The sequence below is a fragment of the Tenrec ecaudatus genome, chromosome 1, assembly GCF_050624435.1.
Source record: "Tenrec ecaudatus isolate mTenEca1 chromosome 1, mTenEca1.hap1, whole genome shotgun sequence".
Taxonomy (NCBI): domain Eukaryota; kingdom Metazoa; phylum Chordata; class Mammalia; order Afrosoricida; family Tenrecidae; genus Tenrec; species Tenrec ecaudatus.
The window spans coordinates 104,993,298-105,011,285 of NC_134530.1; the positions used below are offsets into that span (position 1 = coordinate 104,993,298).

General features: G+C 37.9%; 1 protein-coding gene across 1 annotated transcript in view; it reads left to right on the forward strand.

Annotated features, from left to right (window-relative positions):
* MSH4 (mutS homolog 4) overlaps positions 1 to 17,988 on the forward strand; it is a 115,585-nt gene that overhangs the window by 26,152 nt on the left and 71,445 nt on the right. Inside the window, exons 5-8 of the mRNA XM_075540106.1 lie at positions 5,240 to 5,355; positions 7,200 to 7,373; positions 12,116 to 12,288; positions 16,564 to 16,631. Of these exons, the coding sequence (XP_075396221.1) occupies positions 5,240 to 5,355; positions 7,200 to 7,373; positions 12,116 to 12,288; positions 16,564 to 16,631 (531 nt within the window). The remainder of the gene's footprint in view (positions 1 to 5,239; positions 5,356 to 7,199; positions 7,374 to 12,115; positions 12,289 to 16,563; positions 16,632 to 17,988) is intronic.

Below are 17,988 nucleotides of genomic sequence, written 5' to 3' on the forward strand. Positions count from 1 at the left end.
AAATAGGGGAAAAATAGTAAAATTCAGGAAAACACTATAAGAACAACCTGACAAAATAAATGAAAACTTATAAACCATAAAAATGTAATAAGAATCCAAATGATTAATACTAAGATTTCAGAAATAGATATTGCAATGAAAATTCAAAGTGGCAGAATTTAACCAATGGAAGACTGAGGAAAAATAATTTTAAAAAATTTAAAAGACCAATAGAAAAAATACTAAGAAAACCTAAGAATTGCAAAGAATAACTTACACGCAATCACAATTCCAGAACAGGAAGAAACAAAAAAAAATCATAGAAAAAAATTGTTGAAAAATTATAGGAATAAAATTTCCTTAACCTCATGAAAGATGTGAAGATAAGCATTCAAGGAACTAAATGAACCCCAAATAGGATAGGCCTTCTTAAGAAAATCACCATGACATTTCAGAATCAAACTTTCCAAAGAAACGACTGAGACTTGCAAAAACTGAAAATCTGCATCGAAGAGTTGCAGCCATGGCTGTGCGCTACCCTTTGGCCGTGGGCCTTGACAAGGGCCACAAGGTGACCAAGAACGTGAGCAAGCGGAGGCACAGCCGCCACCGCGGGCGCCTCACTAAGCACACCAAGTTCGTGCGGGACATGATCCGGGAGGTGTGCGGCTTCGCACCCTATGAGCGAAGGGCCATGGAGCTGCTCAAGGTCTCCAAGGACAAGCGGGCACTGAAGTTCATCTAGAAGTGGGTGGGTACACATATCCGGGCCAAGAGGAAGAGAGAAGAGCTGAGCAACGTGCTGGCCACCATGAGGAAGGCCGCTGCCAGGAAGGACTGAGTGCCGTGCCCCCCTCTCCCCACCCCCAAAATAAAGTCTTTCCAGAAAAAAAAAATTGAAAATCTATCTACAATGGATAACCAGTATAATTAGCTCAGATTCATCAAGAGAAACTATATAGGCAAGAAGGCAATAGGATGAGATATATATAAAACAAAGAAAATGCCACCCAATAATCATATAACCAGAAAAATTTCCCCTTAATTATGGTGATGAAATTAGGACATTTCCAGATAAATAGAAGTTAAAAGAATTTGTAAAACCAGCCCAACCTAATGAGAAATACTAAGGAGAATTCTCTGAATGGATCACCAACAACAGTAGACAGTGACCTGACATTACCATAATAGGACTGTGTTAGTCTGGGTGGACTAGAGAAACAAATTCATAGACACTCATGTATATAAAAAAGAGCTTTATACACAAGAGCAATCCAATATTGAGAAAACATCCCAGCCCAGTCCAGATCAATTCCATATGTCTGATATTAGCCCATATGTCCAATACCAATCTATAAGTTCCTCTCCAGACTCACACAACACAAGCAATGATGCTGAATTCAGAAAGATCATAGGCCCATGGGTGGAAAGTCTTGTGGATCTAGCAGTAGTGGAAGCATCTCAGCGCTGGTGTGGGTCTCCACCTGGCTCCTCCAGCTCCAGGGCTCTGGCTGTGTCAGCATAGTTCCATCAGGCTCATCAGTAATGTCTCAAGGAGTGAGCCTGTGTCCTGCCTCCAGTGAGTTGTTTATCTCCTACTGTCTCCAAATGAGATCATCAAGTTGTGATTGATTAATAGTCTAAACTCCATCCTTTCACTCTTTTTAAAAAATTATTTTATTGGGGGCTCGTATAACTTATCACAATCCATACGTACATCCATTGTGTCAAGCACATTTGTACATTTGTTATCATCATTTTCAAAACATCTTCTTTCTACTTGAGCCTTTTATATCAGCTACTCATTTTTCCCTCACTCCTCGACACTCCCTCCCTCATGAACCCTTGATAATTCATTTTTTTTTTCATATTTTACACTGACCATGTCTCTCTTCATCCACTTTTCTTTTGTCCATTCCCCTGGGAGAGGGTTATAGGTAAATCATTATGATAGGTTTCCCCTATATCCCCCTACCTTCCCCTTCCCCTCTTGGTATGGTTACTTTCAATATTGGTCCTGAGGGGTTTATCTGTCATGGGTTCCCTGAGTTTCCAGTTCTTATCTGTGCCCATGTACATGTTCTGTTCTAGCCAAATTTGTAAGGTAAAATTGGGATCATGATAGTGTGCGGGGGGAAGTATTAAAACATTAGAGGAAAGTTGTATGTTTCATTGGTGCTATACTGCACCCTGACTGGCTTATCTCCTCCCCATGACCCTTCTGTAAGGGGATGTCCAGTTGCCTACAGATGGGCTTTAGATCTCCATTCCACACTCCCTCAATCACAATATGACTTTTTGTTCTTTAATGCCTGATACCTGATCCTATTGACACCTCGTGATCACATAGACTGGTGTGCTTCTTCCATGTGGGCTTTGTTACTTCTGAGCTAGATAGCCGCTTGTTTTTCTTCAAGCCTTGAAGACCCCAGATGCTATATCTTTTGATAGCTGGGCACCATCAGCTTTCTTCACAACATTTGCTTAAACACCTCTTTTGTCTCCAGTGATTGTGTCGGGAAGGTGAGAATCATGGAATGCCAGTTTAATAGAGCAAAGTGTTCTTGCATTAAGGGAGTACTTGAGTAGAGGCCCAATGTCCATCTGTTACCTTAATGCTGAACCTTTAAATATATGCACATAGATGTATTTTCCCATGGTCATATATAAATATATTTACATATGTACACAGCTGTATTTAGACCTCTATAAAATACCCTTTGCCTCCTAGTTCTTTTCTCTATTTTCTTTTACTTTCTTGTCCCACTGTCATGCTCAGCCTTCATTTGGGTTTCAGTAATTCCTCTTGGTTGCATTGCCCTTGATCCAGTCCCACCAGGCCTCCTACTACCTCCTCGCCATCAATTTTAGATCACTTGTTCTCTTGTCCCTGGGGTTGTTAACACCCACTTCCTTTCCCCCCGCCCTTGAGCCCTTGGTATCAGTTACTCATTTTCCCCTCCCCACCTCCCTCCCTTATGAGCCCTTGATAATTTATAAATTATTATTATTTTCTCATATCTCACACTGTCTGGTGTCTCCCTTCACCCACTTTTCTGTTGTCCATCCCCCAAGGAGGGATTATATGTAGATCTTTGTGATTGCTTCTCCTTTTCTACCTCACCTTTGCTCCACCCTCCCAGTATTGCTATTCTCATCGGTGGTCCTGAGGGGTTCATCTGCCCTGGATTCCCTGTGTTTCCAGTCCTATCTGTACCAGTGTACATCCTCTGGTCTAGCCAGATTTGTAAGGGCTAGAATTGGGATCATGATAGTGGGTGTTGAGGAAGCATTAAAGAGCTAGAGGAAAGTTGTACGTTTAATCGTTGCTACACTGTGTCCTGATGTAGGAGTGTTTTCCAGTCAAGTCTGATAGGGTGCCAAACCCTGGCCCAAAAGTCTATTTTTGGTATTCCCTGGGGACTTTGTTGCTCTGTTCCCTTTGCTGTTCTGTTGCACACCCTTAGTCTTTCACCTTGGTGTGGTACTTATCATTTTCAACTGCATGATAATAGAAAATTTACCTCAATTTTCAGAATTTACTTAATCTGAAATTGGGGTTATTTATATGGCTGTGAAGTTTAGATGAGTTAACGTAAAAATATATTGGTATGTAACAAATTTTAGGTTTCTGGGGTGGTTTACTTCAGTTCTTACTTCTCAACACTGAAAGAATCAACATGGCAGAAGCATTTTTGTAATCCAAGTGTCTTATGAGGGAAAGGGAAATTTCAGGTATCACAGTCTCAGAAGTACAGGATATCTCTGGAAGTGTACATGGCTGCATGGCAGGGCAGTGAGTAATTCTTTACTGGAAATGGCTGTTTCAGGAGATCATGGAAAAACATGTGGAAGGAATACTGGAATGGGGACACAGAATCAGCATACAGAACCAGGAGCAGGAAATCCCAGGAGGCCAAGAGACCTAGTGCCCCAAGTGGGCATGCAGGCCCACACCCTCATGAGGAATCTCACCCTCTGCTTGCAGCATGTACCTGAACAAGAGAGGAGTGGGCGGCCTTCTTTAACCACTCCCATCCCTACTGGCTGGGCAGGCATGGTTGAGAGTATTGGCTAATATCATTGACTGCATTTAGTGCTGCTACCTGTGTGATAGCATGTCACTGGTGCCTGACATTGTGTGTGGGCCCAGGTTGAATTTTCCTATCAGTGTCTGATGGGTGCCTGACTTCCCTGCAACCCCTTTATGTAGCCCGACTAGCAATTGCTTTTTCCTAGGTAGGCATTCAGGAAGACAACTACCCTTTGTCTTTAATCCAGGGACCTGTAAAAATTACCCATGCATGATTTTTTGTTTTGTTTTGGCATCACAACTTTTTTCAAAGTCCATTGTTTTCTCATTACCTTTTCTGTTCATTATTTTAAAGTACATATACCTTTTGTTTACTACTGCATACTTCTTTCTTTCCTCTTTAAAAACCATTCTATTATTTCCTTCTCCCTGTTCTAAAAAAGTTATATCAAGATAGATTTTACAGGTCCCATAGGTGGAATTAATCTTTTCATCTTCCTAACTATCACATAGGGACATACTGTTTTTCAGTCATGATAGACTGTAGACTGAGTAACCGTAGAATGAAGTTTCTAGACAGCAGAAATCTCATATTTGTTTGTTATGATTGTATCTAATATGTTCAGCTCATTTAATGAAAAACTTATTGGCTCTCTCTTGTGTGCCAAATAACTGAACCATGTACTGGAAATTAAAAATTTAATAATACGCTATTTTTCCTTGATAGAGCTCACAGTTTAATTGGATAAACACATGACAGGCTTCAAAAGTTTATGGGAAATGGATTGAAAAGATCATGGATTTTCCCCTGTACTTTTGAAGCCCTCTTGCCTAAATACATATTTATAATTCACTGTGATATGTGCAGTAATATAGGTGTGCATAAAAGTAGTTTAGATTGCTGAGTGATGAAGTGATGAGGGAGGAGAGGGTGATGTCAGGAAAAACTTTCTAGAGGAGTGGAAATTTGAGAAGAATTCTAAAAGTTAAAAACTTTAAAAATGCTCATGTAACAATAGTCTCATAAGAGCTACAGACTGCATTGTTTTGAGAGAATATTATTTTGGTAAGTAATTGAGAAATCCTGTTAACTATAGAAACCATTAAAATAAAATTTAAATTATACTTAAATGGCCTAGCTGCATGTTGAAATGTGTTTAAGAATGAAATTTTGGTCAAGTGTATGCAATTTTAAATTGTGGTTTTTAAATAGAAATCTCTTTTCAGAATGTTCACTTCACTACTATCCAAAGGAAATACTTCAACGAAACAAAAGGATTAGAGTACATTGAGCAGTTATGCATAGCAGAATTCAGTACTGTCTTAATGGAGGTTCAGTCCAAGTAAGTTTTGGCTTACACAAAGTAATAAATCTCTGGTACGAGTTCCATGAAGACAAGATCTTTTATCTTTTGTTCTTGGTTGTATCCTTACTAAAATGCTTGCATCATAATATATGCCCAGCAATTATTGATATAGTAAAACAAATAATTAAACATAAAAATCCCTTTATAACTCTTCACAGATAATGCATGTTCTACCAATGGAAGGTTTGTGGCAACCATGCTTCGAATGAGTCAGCCATTTTCCCAACACCATGTGTTCACTTTATGTCTCTGTGGCACATTTTTGTAGTTCTCCTAATTTTTCAAACACTTTCATTATGCTGTTCAATGCTTAGTGGATTACAGTATAGTATAAATCTAACTATTTTCAATAGTTTTGTTGGCATATAATTCACATCATTCAATTCAATAGTTTAATCACATCAAGAAGGGTTATACAGTTATCACCACCATCAGCTTTAGAACATTTTCTTCATTCTTGTACTTATCATTATCTGCTTCTTATTTACCCTCAACTTCCCTGCCATACCCCAGTTACTGTTTCTATACATATTCCTATCCTGGATTTCATATAAAGAACAACATTAAAAATCCCAAAGTTAACAAAAATAACAAAGTGAAACAGATAAACACTTCAGTTGAAAAGAAAGCAGGTATGGATTGATATAAGAGCTGTAAGAGCCCCCAATAAAATGATTTTTTAAAGAAAAAAAGAAAGCCAATAAATACCATTATAATAAACCTGGAAAAAACTGAAAAAAAAAAAAAAGAAAGCAGGAAACATTAACAACTAGAACAAATTTAAATGGGTCATAAGGGATATGACACTAAATTATAACCTAAATTATGACACTAAAAATTATAACTGCATCTGCAACAACCCACTTTCCAATGTATACATAACTTAAAAAATAATTTTATTGGGGGCTCGTACAACTCTTATCACAATCCATACTGTATACATAACTCTTACGTGTACCAAGAAAGCAAAATTTTGCCTGACTCACGTATTGTGGTATTTGCTCTAATGTGGTGGTCTGAAATTGAACCTACAATATCTCTAAGGCATGCTGGACTTTCCCAGGTTTGTTGTAATCTATTTATTGTATGTTGCTCTCTTGATTTTGGAGAGAAAAATCTCAAATAGCTATCAGAAACTAGCAATGTGAGGCCATAGAACTCAAATGGAGTTAAAGCTGTGTTCATATTACTTTATATCTTTTCCATTACAATAGTGTAAGACAGGTAATGATATTTTTGGAAGAGATATATCTTGAAACATGCTGCATGCATACTGTTTTTGAACCTGATTGAACTGCCCTGGTGTCTCACTTACTCACAGTGGCTATTACTCAACAAGACTGTAGGATGCTTTCTGGTGCATTGGAACCTCTTGATTCTACTTTAAAAATGTCCAGCTCTTTTGGCAGTATTAGAATACTTAGAATGGCATTGAATATTGTCCTCTAACATACGATTTTTTAACATATGATGTTGCCATCATCATTTTCTAAACATTTGCTTTCTATTTGAGCCCTTGGAATCCGCTCCTTAAATCCTCCCTCTAATCTATGATTTATTGGAGTTTAATGTACATTATATTATACATTGTATAATACATTATACAATATATCTAAGCTTCACTAATAAGTACACATTTTCAGAAAATTAATGTTTATTTTTATATTTAAGAGGTTATCTAGTTTTAAAGAATAGGTGCTTTTTTCATGTGTTAAGCTAATATATATATAACTTCTTATAAGACATGTGTTTCCTTTTATAGCAATAATTTCTTTATTCTACAGACTTACAGTAATGATTTATCATTGGTCACCTTACAGGTATTACTGCCTTGCAGCTGTTGCAGCTTTGTTAAAATATATTGAATTTATTCAAAATTCAGTTTATGCACCCAAATCGCTAAAGATTTGTTTCCAGGGTAGTGAACAGACAGCTATGATAGATTCTTCATCAGCCCAGAATCTTGAATTGCTAATTAATAATCAGGACTGTAGGTAAGACCATTCTGTATTTTTTCTTACAAAATAATGCAGTGTATACTTTTGTGTCAATTTTTTCTATTAATAGTTGCTTTAAGTTTTAAAATTTTTTGATGGAAAATATTGATCAAACAATTTGAATCATTGTACTACTGTTACACTGGTTGATTGAATTACCAATATTAGGTTTTTAAAATATTTTTTTGTCCAGAATAATGATTAAATTAAAATAACCAGCTTAAAAGCTTCAAACACAAGGAACTTAAGGGGCTCTGTAATTATTTAAATTAAAACCAACAAAAGCTCAGTCATCAAGCTGATTCTGACTCATAGTGACTGTGCAGATACTTTTACTTTCTCCCATGGAGTAGCTGGTGGATTTTCACCACTGACCTTGTGGTTAACAGTCCAGAACTTAACCCAACAACTCCACCAGGGGTCCTTTAATTATTTGAGAAGATAAAAATAGCTGGTTAACTTGGTCTGTGCTGTACAAGTGCTGTTGTTGTTAGGTGCCATCTAGTCTATCCTGCTTCATAGCAACCCCTACACACAGCAGAAGGAAACACCGCAAGGTCATGTACCATCCTCACAATGGTTCTTGTGTTTGAGTCTGTTGTTAGCCCACTGTGTCAGTCCATCTGCCTGAGGGCCTTCCTCTTTTTCATGCCCCTCCACTTTTCCAAGCGTGATGTCCTTCTCCAGGGCCTGGTCTCTCCTGACAGCATGTCCAGAGTATATAAGACAGTCGTGCCATCCTTACCTCTAAGGAGCATGCTGACTATACTTCTTCCAAGGAACATCTGTTTTTCTTCTGGAAGTCGATGATACTTTCAATATTCTTCAGCAACACCAGCGTTCAAATGTGTTGACTCTTCTTCAGTATTTGTTATCCAATATGCAACTTTCACGTGCATATGAGACAATTCAAAATACCATGGCTTGGATTAGTCTTGCCTTAGTCCTAAAAGTAACATCCTTGTATTTTAACTTCTTTTTTTTTTTACACTCCTGCTCCAACCTAAACTAGTTGCTTTTTATTTTTTAAATTTTTAAAAAACATTTTATTAGGGGCTCGTACAACTCTTATCACAATCTATGCATAAACATACATCAATTGTATAAACCACGTCTGCACATTCCCTGCCCCAATCATTCTCAAAGCATTTGCTCTCCACTTAAGCCCTTGGCATCAGGTCCTCTTTTTTTCCCCTCCCTTCCCCCTACCCCCGTGTTTTAACATTTTAAAGAGGTCTTATGGGGCAAGATTTACCCAATGAAATGCATTCTTTGATCTATTGACTCCTGCTTCCATGTGCATTGATTGTGGATCCAAACAAAATGAAATCCTTGCCAACTTCAATCTTTTCTCTGTTTATCATGATGTTACCTATTGGTCCACTTGTGAGGATCCTGGTCTTCTTTATATTGAATTGTAATCCATACTGCAGACTGCAATTGTTGATCTTCATTAGCAAGTGCTTCAAGTCTTCATCACTTTCAATGTAATTTTCATATTGCTGATTGTTAATAAGCCTTCCTCCAAGGCTAATGATAGATTCTTCATATAATCCAGCTTTTCTGATTATTGGTATAGCATACAGATTGAATAAGTGTGGTGAGAGAATACAACCACAGCAGCCTCTTGATCCATCTGCAAGTTCTGCTGGAGCACAATGAAGTGTTCTAGAATTCCCATTCTTCTCAAGGCTATCCATACTTTGTTATGGGTCCCACAGTTGAATGCCTTTCCATAGTAAATAAAATACAAGTAAACATCTTTCTAGTATTTTCTGCCTTCAGTCAAGATCCCACTGATTTTGACAATGATATCTTCTTTGTTCACATCCTCTCTGGAATCTGACCTGACCATCTGGCAGCTCCCTGTCAATGTACTGCTGCAGCTTTGTTGGATGATCATCAGTAAAATTTGACTTGCATGTGATATCAATGCTATTGTTTTATAACTTGCGCAGAGGCAGTATTATTATCATATAGTAAGTGTATTCATACCAAAAGGTGCATAAAAAGTAGGCTCAAAGCAAAGAGGTAGTTAATTCATCTTAGGTAAGAGGTAAGGGGGATTAATTAGGAAAGGACCTTTAAGGGAGATGATACCTGGGCTGAGTTTTTAACTATCAATAAAAATTATTCAGATGAAAAAGTAGGAAAAGGTGTCCTGACTGAATAACATGAACAAAGCTTACAAGGTTTAAACAGTACCAAATCTGGATCCCTTCTTACCATTTTGAAGGTTACAACCCTATTCCAAAGACATTCTCTGTAGCCTTGACTACCTCACTAGTCTCTTATCTGGCTTTTTCTTACCATCTTGCCTACAATTAGCCTTCTCTTCATAGAAGTTAATGATCCTTTTAATCTAGAAATCAGAGTTTGTTAGTCTTCTGACTTAAATTGTCCAGTCTTTCCCATTTAATTTAGAATTGGATTCAAACTTTTTACTGTGACCTACAAGGACTTCTCTGACATCTTCAGCTGTATCTCCCTTTATTCTTATATCGTTCTTATATTCGTTCATCAACCTTGATTTTCTGGTTTTAGAGTCAGACTTCCTGAGCTTGACTTCCTTGTTATTTACTAGAAAACCTGGAAAAGTAACTTAATTTCTGTTTTTCAGTTCCTTTGGTTATAATATGTATCTAATATGTATAATATGCCCACTTCATACTATAGATGATTAGAATTTAATGTAAAATGCTTAGAACAATGCCTGGTATATATTAAATATTCAGTATATGCTAGCTGTCTTTATCCTCATCATCCTTATGCTGTCACTTTTGCATAGCTGCCTCTTATCATTCAACTTTCAGATCATCTGTCTAATACATAGCCAGGTCTTTCTCAACCAGTTTAACTAGAGCATTCTTGCCGCACTATCTATTCCTGTTCTGTTTTGCGTTTCTGCTCCTGAAATTATTTTCTTTCTTTATATGGTTGTCTGTCAGTTGTCTATCTCTCCTCATTTTCTGTCATATTTATAGAAATGCACTGTTGGTAATGAATTGAGAATATAAGAGCTATGAGGGTAAGAATCATGTTTATGTTATATGTTCAGCACTTACCATAAAACTTGGCATACCATGTTTGTTGTTAGTGCTGTTTAATTAGTTCCAACTCATAGACAATCCATGTACAACAGAATTACACGCATTCTGCACCAGTTCCGCACCATCCTCATACTTGTTGTATTTGACACCCTTGTTGTTGCTATGATGTCAGTTCATATTTTTGAGGATCTTCCTCTTTTTCACTGAGACTGTGCTTTATCCAGGGAGTGACACCTCCTAACAACATGTCCAAAGTATCTGAAAAGAAGTCTTGCTAGGTTCAACTTCAAGGAGCATTTTGGTTGTATTTCTTCCACGACAGATTTGTTTGTTCTTCAGGGAGTCCATGATACTTTCAATATTTTTTTTACCAATACCATAATTCAGATGCATCAGTTCTTCTCCAGGCTTCCTATTCCTTATCCAACTTTCACATGCATATGAGATGATTGAACATATCTCTAAAACACTTTTTTTTTACATTCTTTGCCCTAATCATTTTCTTTTTCTTTTTTTTTTAATACTCTAAAACACTTTAAAGAGGTCTTTTGCACAGCAGATTGGCAGTAAGTTTATGGAATGCTGCTTCCGTGAGTGTTGATTGTGGTTCCAAGCAAAGTGAAATTCTTGCCAACATCAGTGTTTTCTGTTTATCATGATGTTGTTTATTGGTCCAGTTGAGAGAAAACTTTAAGTTTCTGTAAGTAATACTGAAGGCTGAAGCCTTTTATCTAAATCAGCGAGTGCCTCAAGCCTTCTTGCCATTCAGCACTTAAGGTGGTGTCATTGTGGATTGCAAGTTGTTAATGAGCTTTCCTCATTAACATTTCTGAAATTATATTGTCCTTCACATAGTCCAGCTTCTGGATTTATTTGCTCAGCATACAGATTGAACCTTATGGTGGAAGGATACAACTATAACACACATATTTCTTCATTTTAAGCTATGTAATATTTCCTTATTCTGCTTGAATGACAGCCTTTTGGTTCCACATGAGCACAAATAAGCTCTCTAGAATTTCCATTCTTTGCAATGTTATCATTAGTTTGTTGTGATGCACACAATTGAATGCCTTTGCATAATCAATAAAACATAAGCTTTTATTGTCACATACCATATGGGCTCTATAAATATTTTTTAAGTGTTAGAATGAACTAACATTTTTGTATACACCATAACTTAATAAATAGTCCAATGAGGTGAATTCTTATAACACATCATTTCTAATGATCATTTAGAAATTATGAAATTTTCTTTTAATTGCAATTTTTCCCTACTTAAATTATACCAAAATGATTTTTACTAGTCATTTATTTTATCAATGTATACATTTTTTCTTCTAAGAATATACTATTAATATATTACTTTGATTGATGGAATATCATGGGTTAAAATGTTATATCAGTTTTTTAAATTGTAATTAGCTTATGGAAAAGTAATTCAGTGCAAGGAGAAATGGAATCCTTGGTATTCAAAGCTAGATACTTGGGATATTGGTAGAAGTAGAGATTCTCAGGTTTGATCTCAGACCTGAATCTGAACCTGAATTTTAACAAGTTCTCAGATGATCTAAAGTTTAAGCATCTTTGTATAGATTATAGGATTATATAATTAGAAAGTTGAAATGTAATTATTTTGGATTTTCTTTTGTATGTTTAATTAAAATATTCTAACTTATGTTTTCAAAGGAATAATCACACGCTCTTTGGTGTTCTAAATTATACTAAGACTCCTGGAGGAAGTAGAAGACTTCGTTCTAATATATTAGAACCTTTAGTGGATATTGAAACCATTAACATGAGATTAGATTGTGTTCAAGAACTACTTCAAGATGAGGAACTCTTTTTTGGACTTCAGTCAGGTAAATTGATATTGCCTAATTTCAGAACTATAAATGACTAAAAAAAACTAGAAAAGAGACACAGGGTTAAAGGAAGGCAGTTAGTTAGAAAACCAACAGGAAGAAAGTTAGATAACTGATGTTTTCCCCACTTAACGAATAACCACCTGAGAGCTTTCTTTCCCCAAGAGCTTTCATCAAAGTCTATTGTCCCCCATTGGCTCAATGCCTATCTCTAAACCAAGCATTGTCTCCGTAAGAGTGCATCACTCTGACTGCCCAGCCTGTCCCAATGAGCACCACCGAGATTGAAAGTGGACTCAATACCACCCAACCATGTGGAATGAAAATGGAAAGGGTATTCCCTAAGGCAGCGGTTCTCACCCTGTGGATCACAACCTCTTTGGGGGTCTAACGACTATATCACAGGGATCGCCCAATTCATAACAGTAGCAAAATGACAGTGATGTGGTAGCAATGAAGGTGACGTTGTGGCTGGGAGGGGGGGGGTGTCACCAGAACATGAGGAACTGTATGGTGGGGTCGTGGCATTAGGCAGGTTGAGAACCACTGCCCTAAAGGGAAACGAGGGTGCTGGCACCCTCCAAAGTGAGGATGGATGCAAGGCAGACCAAACGACAACTTACCAAGTTCCAGGCGCTGATGTTCAATCCTTGTAACAGTTCATACCTTATAGAAGGCAGAACTTCCCTTCCACCTCGCAAACAAGGAAACCTGAGCTGTGGAGTGTAGCTGTACTTTATTTCAGAGCACAAACTCAAGCTATGAACCCTGAGACACAGGAATGGGAAACCTTCCCTCCCAATCCTTCACAGGCGCTCTTGCTTCCATCTTGGTCTCTGAAGCACAGCCATCTACTCTGTGGGTGGTAGAAAGCAATGTCCCTGGGCTCAATGTCCAGGGTGAACCAAAACGTGCTGGAGCCTGTTGGAGCTGTGGGGAGGTGAAGAACATATGCTTTACTAGAGGAGTAAACAAGTGGCCATCTAATTCAGAAGCAACAAAGCCAAATGGAAGAAGCAACAAAGCCAAATGGAAGAAGCATACCAGCCTGTGCGAACACGAGTTGTTGAAGCTGATCAGGTATCAGGCATCATCAGAACAAAAAATCATATCACTGTGAATAAGGAGGAGTGTGGAATAGAGACCCAAAGCCCATCTGTAGGCAATTAGACATCCCTTACAGAAGGGTCTCATGGAGGAGACCAGTCAGTCAGGTGCAGTGTAGCAACGATGAAACATATAATTTCTAGATCCTAAATGCTTCCCCCGAACCCTCCCCCCCATCATGATTCCAATTCTACCTTACAAATCTGGCTAGACCAGAGGATGTACACTGGTACAGATAGGAACTGGAAGCACAAGTAATCCAGGTCGGATGATCCCTTCAGGACCAGTGGTGAGAGTGGGGATATCGGGAGGGCTGAGGGAAGGTGGGGTAGATAGGGGGAACCGATTACAAGGATCTACACAACCTCCTCCCTGGGGAACGGACAACAGAAAAGTGGGTAAAGGGAGACATTGAACAGTGTAAGATATGAGTAGATAATAATTTATAAATTATCAAGGGTTCATAAGGGAGGAGGGAGGAAGGAGGCAAAAAATGAGGAGCTGATGCCAGGGGCTTAAGTGGAGAGCAAATGTTTTGAGAATGCTGAGGGCAATGAATGTACAAATGTACTTTACACAATTGATGTATGTGTGGATTGTGATAAGAGTTGTATGAGCCCCTAATAAAATGATTAAAAAAAAAGAATACAAAAAAAAGTAAGATCCCAGATGCTATCTCTTTTGATAATGACATACCACCAGCGAACGTAAGTTCGCCCATTTTGCCTTCAGCAATCGCATCTGGAAGGTAAGCATCACAGAATGCCAAGTTATTAGAACAAAGTGCTCTTGCATTGAGGGAGTACTTAAGTAGAGGCTCAGTGTCCGTCTGCTACCTTAATACTTAACCTATAAATATATGCACATAGATCTATTTCCCTATCATTATGTATAAATATATTTTCACATGTTCATGCATGTATTTAGAAGCCCTTTGCCTCCTAGTTCTTTCCTCTATTTCCTTTTACTTTCCTCTTGTCCCACTATCATGTTCGGCTTTCATTTGGGTTTCAGTACTTCCTCTCATCAACATTGCCTTTGATCCAACCCCACCAGGCATCCTGTGCCCTCCTTGCCATTGATTTTAGATCACTATTGTTCCCTTGTCCTTGAATTTGTTGACACCTCTCTTCCTTTTCCCCTGCCTTCCCCTCTCCCCTGTCACCCCCAGAACCATGGGTCCATTGTTTTTGTCTGTAGATTGTTTATCCTGCATATCTTATCTAGATAGACATGCAGAGACAATAATAAGCACAAAAACAAGACAGAACAAAACAAAATGACAAAAGAAAACAAAAAACTCAAAACAATAAAAAAATGACCAAAAAAGAAAAGTGTGTAAATATTTCTAGGTCTTTTTGACCTTTCGGAGTGTTTCTGGTTGAGTCTGATGGGGTGCCACGCCCTAGCTCCTAAGTCTATTTGTGGTATTCCCCGGGAACTAATTTGCTTTGCTCCCCTTGCTGCCCTGTTGCATGCCCTTAGTGTTTCACTCCAGTGTGGCAGTGTGGTGTGGTGGGGTCAAATAGGCCACAATTCCTGCACTGTTTGTCCAGTGTTGACCCTTGTAGCACTATGGGTCAGTGAGGGACATCATGTCTTGTGGTGGGCCGTTCCTGTGGTCCTCTCTGCATTGGTTGCTCTGAGCAAGAATATTGTCCTTGGAGCTTGGGGGGCCAGGATGTGTTCCACTCTTTCTCTTTCTCTCTTCATTTGCAGTAGTTGTATTTTAGATGCTGCTTGCAAACTTTTAAGATCCCAGATGAGTCATGCATTCTTTTTTAAAAATATCAAATGCTTATTTTACTATTGTATTTAAAAAATCATTTTATTAGGGGCTCATACAACTGTTATCACAATCCATACATACATCAATTGTGTAAAGCACATTTGTACATTCATTGCCCTTATCATTCTCAAAACATTTGCTCTCCACTTAAGCCCCTGGCATCAGGTCCTCATTTTTTACCCACCCTCCCCACTCCCCTCTCTCTCGTGAACCCTTTATAATTTATAAATTATTATTTTGTCATGTCTTACACTGTCTGACGTCTCCTTTCACCCACTTTTCTGTTGTCTGTCCCCCAGAGAGGAGGTTATCGGTTGTAATCGGTTCCCCCTATCTACCCCACCTTCCCTCGACCCACCGGTATCCCCACTCTCAGTACTTGTCCGGAAGGGATCATCCGTCCTGGATTCCCTGTGTTTCCAGTTCCTATCTGTGTACATCCTCTGGTCTAGCCAGATTTGTAAGGTAGAATTGGCATCATGATAGTGGGCGTGGGGGGGTGGGAGAGGAAGCATTTAGAGGAAAGTTGTATGTTTCCTCGTTGCTACACTGCATCCTGACTGGCTCATCTCCTCCCCGTGACCCTTCCATAAGGGGATGTCTAATTGCCTACAGATGGGCTTTGGATCTCCACTCCGTACTCCCCCTCATTCACAATTCTATGATTTTTTGAGTGATGCATTCTTAAAATATCTTTATGTTAAATAGTTAAAGTAAAACAACAGACAAGTACAAGAAAACCAAATGACAAAAAAAGTTTCAGGTTATTTAATAAGAATTAGAATGATCTAAAATCAAATATATCAAAACACTTCTATCTATCTGGAAAATTAAGACGTGAAAAGTAAACTTTTGAGCCAGGTTTGTTGAAGGCACTTTACATGTATGGCTGGATCATCCACGCTATAATCCTCGAGATTAGATACTATTATTTATGCATAAGAGAATTAAAATATATAGTCAGGAAATATATAGATCTTATTCATGCATAAGAGAATTAAAATGTATAGTCAGGAAATGTTTGGAGTTTACATGGTTAGTGGATGACTTGGTCTGTCGTTTGGAAATTGATGGGAGAGAAGTAATCAGCAAAAAGATGAAACATAACATCCAAAAAAAAAGTCACAGATGTAGTTTTCAGAAGGAAGGGGATAGTCTAACTGTTCAATTTTGAGGAGATTTTGTGAGTAATCAAAACCAAGAAAGGACCATTATACACCATGATTTTATTACTGAACATATAAGAGGAAAAATGAAAAGGAAGTATTAATATTTACATGCAGATTTGTATTTTTCTAAGATAATATTTTGCATAGTTTATATTATCAATTGTATCATAAAGTTTTAAGTTTTCATTTGTTCTTTTTTTGTTTCAGTTATATCAAGATTTCTTGATACAGAACAACTTCTTTCTGTTTTAGTCCAAATTCCAAAGCAAGACACGGTATGGTTTATGTATACATTGTCTTAATGTGATATAATTTTCTTACGGTGATGCACTAACTGGAAAATAAAATGTTTTAGAAAATAATTTCATTATTAGCATCTTGAGCATTTGTATGCTTTTATTTTAAAGGAAACAAAACTATTTTCCCTTATATAGTATCCTATGTGGTGTAGTGGTTATGCTGCTCATTAAAAGGTAAGTAGTTAGAAACCAGCAGCTGCTCCTCAAGAGAAAGACCAGGCTTTCCTCCCATGAAGAATTACAGTGTCAGAAACCCACAGGGATAGTGCTGTCCTGTTATGGAGGGTCACTGTGCATCAGAATTGACTTGATTGCAGTGGGTACCCTCTAGTAAAATAAAAACCAGTACTTAGAAAGTTGAGAAGTTGCTTTATTTTCATTAACTGGATGTTTACTTCATGGGTTGATGTATGGTTTAAAAAACTTGCGTGCAATAATAACTGCTTATTAAATAACTAGTTAAAATTATATTAGAGTGAAAGATTATACATTGTTTTTTAAATTTAAATCATTTTATTGGGGGCCTCTTAAAATCTATAAATCAATTATATTGAGCAAACTTGTACATATGTTGCCATTGTAATTTTCCGAACATTATCTTTCTACTTGAGCCCTTTTATGAGCTCCTCTGTTTTCCCCTCCCTTCATCACTCTCCCACCTTTGTGAAGCCTTGATAAATTATATATTATTATTATTATTATTTCAGATCTAATACCATCTGCAGTGGCCTTCACCCATGTTTCTGTCCTGAGGTGGGGAGTGAGTGTCATCCATCATGTGCCATCAGTTCCCCCTTTCCCCACCTCCCTTTCCCCTCATGGTGGCATGATTCTCATTACTGTTTCTGAGGGGTTTATCTGTCCTGGCTTCTGTGTGTCGGAAGTTCTTATCTGTACCAATGTACATACTCTGATCTAGCAGGATTTGTGAGGTAGAACTGGGTTCATAATAGTGTAAGGGGAGGAAGCATTAAAGAACTAGAGGAATGTCGTGTGGTTCGTCAGTGCTAAACTGCACCTTGGCTGAACCGTGCCTTCCGTGTGACTCTTCCGTGAGGAGATGTCCAGTTGCCTAGGATAGGTTTTGGGTCTTCACTCCAACTTTTGTCCTTCACGTCATTATAATTGTTTGTTTTTGATCTCCTGATACCTGGTCCTGTTGATGCCTCATGATCATGCAGGCTCGTGTGCTTCTTCCATATGGGCTTTGTTGCTTCTCTGCTAGATAGCTGTTTTTAAAACTTCAAGCCTTTAAGATCCCCAGTGCTATATTTTTAATAGCTGGGCACCATCAGCTTTCTTCATTACATTTGCTTATGCACCAAAGATTATG